Source organism: Rosa chinensis, chromosome 5 (genome assembly GCF_002994745.2).
Source record: "Rosa chinensis cultivar Old Blush chromosome 5, RchiOBHm-V2, whole genome shotgun sequence".
Taxonomy (NCBI): Eukaryota; Viridiplantae; Streptophyta; class Magnoliopsida; order Rosales; family Rosaceae; genus Rosa; species Rosa chinensis.
In genome coordinates this window covers 71107119-71114478 of record NC_037092.1, presented here as the reverse complement: position 1 = coordinate 71114478, position 7360 = coordinate 71107119, and the positions used below count along the sequence as shown (strand labels likewise).

The 7360-nt window shown below is 38.2% G+C and overlaps 1 protein-coding gene across 3 annotated transcripts; it reads right to left on the bottom strand.

The window, feature by feature from the left end:
• Positions 1-2453: 2453 nt before the first annotated feature.
• On the bottom strand, positions 2454-5698 carry LOC112168070 (spindle pole body component 110). Of its 3 annotated transcripts, none has more exons than XM_040507382.1 (5): positions 5281-5698; positions 4802-4833; positions 3534-3826; positions 3185-3253; positions 2454-3103 (listed from the first exon to the last, which is right to left on the bottom strand). In XM_040507382.1, the coding sequence occupies exons 2-5, from the start codon at positions 4824-4826 to the stop codon at positions 2846-2848; spliced, it is 645 nt and encodes a 214-aa protein (XP_040363316.1). In that variant the 5' UTR covers positions 4827-4833; positions 5281-5698; the 3' UTR covers positions 2454-2845. The 3 variants fall into 3 exon arrangements, with proteins under 3 accessions (XP_040363316.1, XP_040363317.1, XP_024160955.1); XM_040507383.1 differs by having other exon boundaries at positions 5296-5698; XM_024305187.2 differs by lacking the exon at positions 5281-5698 and adding an exon at positions 4959-5134.
• Between the last annotated feature and the right edge of the window lie 1662 nt (positions 5699-7360).

Below are 7360 nucleotides of genomic sequence, written 5' to 3'. Positions count from 1 at the left end.
TATAACTAAATTACTATGGTTGGTAAACTTGTTACGCATGAGTTTTTTCCCTTTTTCTTGCATTCATACACAACTTCAATTAATTATCTGCTTCATATTTATGAATGCTTCAAGCTGTGCATTTATCAAAGTTGTTTAGTGCGAGTAAAGAGTTGCTAATGTGCAGGGTGAAGGATTTTTTTTTTGGTCAAACATTGTGAAGGACTCGGACATTGAAAATTCTGAATTCTTAAAAGTTGGGATTCTACTTTCTGGATTTCATAATGTGGTGCAGAGGTTAAAGGCCAACTGACTGAGAACACAGAATTTTTTTTAGCTTCGGAGTGCTAATTCTTGAGATTGTTATCGCAGTAATCTATGCGCACTCCATCCAGACAAATGGTTAAATCTCGTAGAAATAGCAGGGTTTCGATCAAATTTGGCGCATGACAGCAACTTGTTTAGAAGGTTAAGCATGCATGGAAGCTATAGTCCACAACTAAGAATTCCCATACCACATTTCTCTGATACCACTTATTGGCTTTCCCTGACGAGGCTTGTTTGGAAAATGCAACTCGAGTAATCAAAACAACTAGAGGGGACAATATTTTTCTTTTCATAAATATCCACATCTTTATTTGGTTATAATTAGGTTTTACAGACTGCACATAATCTCTGGCGTTATTGTCTGCAAAAGTTTTTTTTTTTTGGATCAAAATAAGAACTTCATTAAAGAACGAAGATTACAATGAGAATGGTAACAAGAGCTTCAACCTAAAACTCTGCCCACTTTAGACTTCACTAAGGAAGTCCATATTGACACACTGTTGAAGCCAACTAGGCCCCAACTCCAAACATAAAAATGGTTGACTAAGACAAAGAGCTTCTTTTGCAAGACGATGTGCAACCATTTTACAATCGCGCTTCACAAAATGTCAACTACAACTCGTAAAAGATAAAACTAACTGTTTAACTTCATCTAATATATGACCTTCTGAACTGAGATCACCACTTTTATCTTGCAAAGTATTTAAGACTGTTAGCGCATCTTCCACTTCTAGACTTAAAAAATCAACATGTAGAGCAAACCTGAGACCATGTAGTAATGCCAAAGATTCATCAGCCCTTAGTGAGATATTACCAACTTGGGAAACAGCCATAGCCCCACGTAGTTTTCCTAAAAGGTCTCAAAAGACCACTCCCAGCCCACAGACCCCATTCTTCACATCAGTGGCACCATCGAAATTCATCTTGAGGCAACCCAAGCTCGGAGGCTTCCAAACTTGAGGCTCTACCGGTATATGTGTGGCCACTCCCCCTGGCCCATATCTTTTTGTATCACAACTTTTGACTTTCACATTAGCAGCATCAAATTACATCTGCCACTCTCCAGCTGCAGCAACTAATTCCTCCGGTTTCAAAATCCTTTCACCATGACGTTGAAGGTTCCTATTTCTTCAAATCCACCACATGATAAAGCCAAAAACTTCCAAATCACTTCCAACAGCAATACTAATTACATGTGTGACAAGATCAATTAATGAAGGCTCTTTCCATACTTTACACACGTCACCTAAAAAGAACACTTCCAGGCCTTTCTTGCATTGGGACAAATCCCAAAACACATGAATTGCAGATTCCACCGGTGCATTACAGAGCCAACAAGAAGCATCAGACGTTATCTTTCTTCTCTGCAGATTCTGACCACATGGGAGAAAGTTATTGATGACCCTCCAAATTAAAAGTTTAACTTTATGTGGTACATTCAAACCCCATATACTTTCCTCCAGATTGCGGGCACACCTGAGGAACTACAGTAAGCTACATCCAAACTGCCGAAGGAGTAGTCCCCAAAGAAGCATTCAAAAAACATGTAGTCGGAAAATACTTGGCTTGCAAGATATCACTAACCAAAGATCTTCTACCCGAGAATATCCTCCAAGCAGTTTTGCTAACAATGCTTGATTAAATGCCCGCAAAGTTGGTGTATAACTTTTTATATAACTTAATAAAAATAAATCATTATCATTATTTGGATATACCCTTTGGATATCAGGCTCACGGATACAACGCACCGATTTTACAGCTTTCCAAATCAGACATAATATAGTGCCACATTCCTTTAGGATCACAAGCTATGTATGGTCTGATCTCATGCCCTAGTCCCCTAGATATACGAGGCATTCATTTTAAGTAAGTAGTTAGATCTTTTATAAACGTTGTGGAGACGAACGTTATTCTAATTTCTATGGTGATTTTTAACGCTACTCACCGCTACCCGGCACAACCTTGCTGATGTTCCTTCCCTCCCTTGGATGGTGGCAGGGGGTTTTAACGAGCTTTGCCTATCTACCGAAAAGTCCGGTGGTAGGCCTCAATCTCATAGAGTAACATGATGGATAGGCCTTGAAAGGGCTTAACAGAGGGAGGTTCAAATTTTTTAAGGTCAGCCATATTAGCAGAAGAGGGCTTAACCTTCAATTAGACATCAAAGTTGGCGTTCATAGTTATGGTGGTACAAAATTACAAATCATATCCATAAAATGCAAAATTACAATGATTCAACTAGCATTACTACTATGAAAGCGCACTGCCACCATATCTTTTTCAATAGTGCAAAATAACAAAAGTGCTAGTCATCTACTAATCATCTTAACAAAAGGGATAGAGAAACTCTCTTGTAAGCATAAAAGAGTGAGCATGCATAAACATAAAAATTTGAGCCATTGGATTGCCAAGACTTGAATCTTAAACGTGTTTGGCAATTCAATGGCTCAAATTTTTATTCTTATATATGCTCACCTCTTTTATGCATATTCCTACAAGAGAACAATACAAACCTCCTATAGATCCTGCAGTTCCTCATTCACTTCATTTGTTTTGACAAGAGGCATGAGGTTGAATGCTTCACAATCTGCAGTTCCACATTCACTTCATCTGTTTTGACAAGAGGCATGAGGTTGAATGCTTCACGATCTGCCAATTCCTCTTCCATTTTCCTCAACTGTGCTCGAAAATAATTAGTGCTAACCTTCAATTCAACTATGCGCTTCTTCTTTGCATCAAGCTGCTTCTCCAACTCGATGTTTATCCAGTGAAATTTTTCATTCTCCTCCAGACATTTCTATTCAAGCATAAAAGCAAAGGTTCATGAAATCTGGTTGAGATTAACCCAAATTGAAACGAATCATGGAAATGAACAAACCTTGTACTCTTCTGCTAACCACGACACCAATGCATTCGCCTTCTTTTTCTCTAGGCCAGCCCCATCATTCTGAAAGACAAATTAAAGCAATACATGATCATCAGCTATAAAAAAATATTGCCAATGGTCAAAGCGAATTACAGCTAATGATGTAGCAAAAGGATAACTTAAGAAATGAGAAGGGTATTTCAAAGGGAAGAAATGATAAATCTTCAATCAGAATAATACAAAATAAGTGGAAAAATATGTATTCTAACTCCAACGGCAATGCACCTAACTTGAAATCAATATCACATTAGAAATATTTGTAGAACCAAATTTCATTGTTGAAAAACAAAAGGATTAATACCAGCTGTTGCAGTTGCATCTCATGCTGCTCTAGAACTTTGAGCTGCACTTTCATTTGAGCTTCAGTCAGCTCAAGATTCTTCTTGAGCCCATCCTTCTCAGCTTCAGTCCGCTCAAGCTCTTTCTTGAGATGGTTCTTTTGAGCCTCACTTTGCTCGAGCTGTTTCTTAACCTTTTTCTTTTCAGCTTCACTCTGCTCAAGCTTTTCCTTAAGATCCTTCCTTTGAGATTCAGACTCTGAGAAGTCTCTTGTGAGCTTGAAGAATAGTTGAAGTATATCTTGCCTCATTTTTTCTAATTTACAACACAAAATGTAAAATAAAGTAAGCTGATATGAAAACAAAAAGGGTAACCAGATTTTCTGTTTGGTGATTGTAAAATTGGGAGAGAACCAGATTTTACTGCTATCTTCACTCAAGTTGCATCTTGCAGCAATTCAGAGGAGTTAAAATTGTTCAATTTAGTGGCCTGGTGATTGTGAAAGTGACTTAGTTTATGGTTCCCAATTCTGTTGGTAAGTTTGCCCAAGTGGAGGAGGATTATTCATCACATTAGCTTCCGGGGAAACCCAACTTCCTGAGTTATACGTAGATGGTGTGTGTGATGTGAAGAAGGGATAGGTAGGGACTTATAAGCTGTAATTCGCAATGAGGTAGGTATGATGAAAGGTGTAGTGGTTCCAACAGTGGATTTCCATCTCCCTTGGCAACAGAGGCACTAACTTTAGTGGAAGGATTCAAGCTTTTGTGATGTATTGAGGCCCAAGCAATTGAAGTACAAGGCGATGCAATTGTTGTCATTGATGCACTATCAACAAGGGGGATTGATTTAAGGGTACTAACACATCTTCTTGTCTGTCTATAGATGGCAGCGGAAGGATATGTAAGGGCCATTCTGGCTTTTGATTGATCAATATATTGGCTACTGCCTTCTTTCAAAAAACAAGGGGGATTGATTTGAACGTGACTGGAGGTATATCCCCAGGAAATGCAATGTCATGGCACATTCTATAGCAAGAAATGCTACCTGCCATAAGCAGAGACATGTTTGCATGGTCTGAACTTGGCCCTCCTTGGGTGGACACTATGATTCCAGAGGTGTGATCTAATTCTATGAGATCATATTAGTCCTAATTATGTATGAATTTAATCAAGTAATGCAAGCTTCATTTTATCAAAAAACCAAAAAGAAAAAGAAAACTGTAGAGCAACTAAGAAAACATGGGCATCTTAAAATTGAATCAGATATTAAAACAGAACTCAAACTCACCAGCATCCATTTCTTCTGAAGACATTTCAAGCCTGAAATTTCAATACAAGCAAAAAATAAATAAGAAAGTAAGACTTAAAATCAACCCTACCTCTCCAAAACAACAAAACAGGATAAAAAATAATACTTTAAAAGGGATGGAAATCTCATGCTTAACTGTTCTGGGACTTCACAAGTACAGAAGCAGAAGGGTTTACAGTACTCTTTTAATGGCAGATACAAAAACATAAATAAATATAAAAATTTCTGCTTTCTTTCCTCAGCAATTACGTAAATAATACCATGGATTTCACTCTAACCCCAATAGAGCAATAAGGAAATACAACACATTTCATTTTCTGACCATACAACCCCATACACAAAATCACCAAAAACTATAAGTGGTCTTCTTTTTATCCCCAAAAAGAAAAAGGTGGTCTTTTATTGATTTCTTAGTTGGAAAATACAAGTCAAGAAGCTTTTTTATTTAGTACACTTACCACCAAGGCACCAATACTTTGGTTTTGCAGAGCAGTATACAGAAGCAATCACCAAGGCTGAGAAAGATTAAAGCTTTTTTGAGTGAAGAAGAGGAGGATGAAAGAAGTTGAACGGGTAGCCAAAACAAGTGGTAAAAGGAAGAAGATAACAAAGGTGTGAGAGAGGGGGTACAAGAGAGGAATATTAACCGTGTAGATAAATCTGATTAGTAGAAATTAATTAAGCGTTAAGCTGACGAATTAAATTCTAAGTTAAGATGGAAAAGCAATAATCATGATTGAGGTTGAAGTTTGAGCACACGTGTAGTGTCTTGAGCGGGCCGTGCTGTCATGTCCAGCCATCCAGGCAAACAAGGACTAGTTTCTTTTTGGAGCAGGAAAGGTTTCAGACGAGAAATGAAACAGAGTTTTTGCTATAGTAAAAGTTCACTGTTCTGAGCTAGAAATAGAGCATTGCACCACAACCGAGAACAACAGGTCCTAAGGACAAAAAGCCTATGGTTCCGTCGGATTTTAAGGGAAACCAATTGTGGTAAGCAACCAAATTTTGTCCAGTTTTACAACATTAGTTCAAGAATTATTTAAAGCTTAGAAAGTTTTTGTTCTTTATTTCCTTTTCTTTTCAAAATATCTTAACCAGCCGTCCCCATTCCCATTGTCAACCTCAAAACCACAACAGATCAGCTCAGCTCTCCACCAACCCAAACCCTAAACCCTAAACTCCTGGTCATATGAAAATCAAGTTAGATACTGCTTGGATTAATGAGACAAAAGTAACTTACTAGGATTGGTGATGTAGCAAGACCTTTGCTGGATGGCGCTTCATTATTGTGTTGGTCTGGTTCTCCTCTTGAGGCGGCCATGACGGCAGTTACCTTAACTGATCGATCGTTATCGAACCCGATTCAAAGGAGTTAGCGGATCAGTACATATACCAAACAATAAAAACAACGCATGCAACTAAAAACTTGGCCCCTATCATCTCAAAAATGAATCAGTCAACTACCTTGGATGACGGCCTTCCCTGCCCACCAGATTTTCGACCTGCATGTTGGACTCGCCGAGGTCCGAGTTTTCATCGGCGTTTTTCATTTCCAGTAGCGGGCCTGTATTCTTGTCGATCGTTCTTTTCTGGTTTTTTCTGTTTCTTGTTAATCTGGTTTTCGTACTTTGTTTTCGGTCGAGTGGTTTCCCTAGTTTTATTCCTTTTGGTTTTGTATCGTGGGGACCTTGTGCTTCTGAGCTTTGGGGAACGTGTCGGCTGTTTGTATCTCCCAACATGAGCATTTCAAATTTTGGCAAACAAGAAAGCAAAATGAAAAACCACAAGAACAAATCAGAGAGATCACTGGAAAATATGGCACAAGGTTTATTGGCTATGTTTGGTATGGCTGTTCCTTGAGAAAAAGCTGACTTCTGCTTATTTCTGAGAATAAGTGGCTGAAAAGCAAAGTTGCATGTAACGTGCAGAGGATTTCAGGGTCCCAGGGATGTTCTCCAACCTCCTCGATCTAGCAGATAACCCGGATTTTTTTGTTGTTAACCTAAAAGAAGAAATAATTAACTAAAACAAAGTTGACTAGGTAGTAGCTGAGGGTAGACTAGTAACAAGACTCTGCGGGAGATAATTACTGTAAAATCTTCCAGGATATCTTGCGTGAAATGAAATAGTTGTGCTGAAGTGACAGAAAGGTGCCTTATTGTCAAACTTGTGTGACTTGTAATGATGATATCACTGTTGAGTCTCCTCTCAGTAGGACAACGAGGAGCTGGTCAAGAATGGGTGTGAGGTCCGTGTAGATGAACTTTTATTTTAATTTTTTTTTATGGATTTAAATAAAGTAAATTCATCCGCAGAAGAAAACGTTATGAGTAATAACTAGAATCAATGAACGTTACAAATAATGAGTTACTAATGGATTACTCTGTCTATTTATAATATAACATTAGATCATCGAGTGAAAATCTAGTTTTTTTATGTCCGAGTGCACAATAAGGATCTACGTACTCCCCAGTACACCATGAGGTTGCAAGAAGTCAAGAATGGTCATACTGATCATGGAGACTCTAACGTCATCAT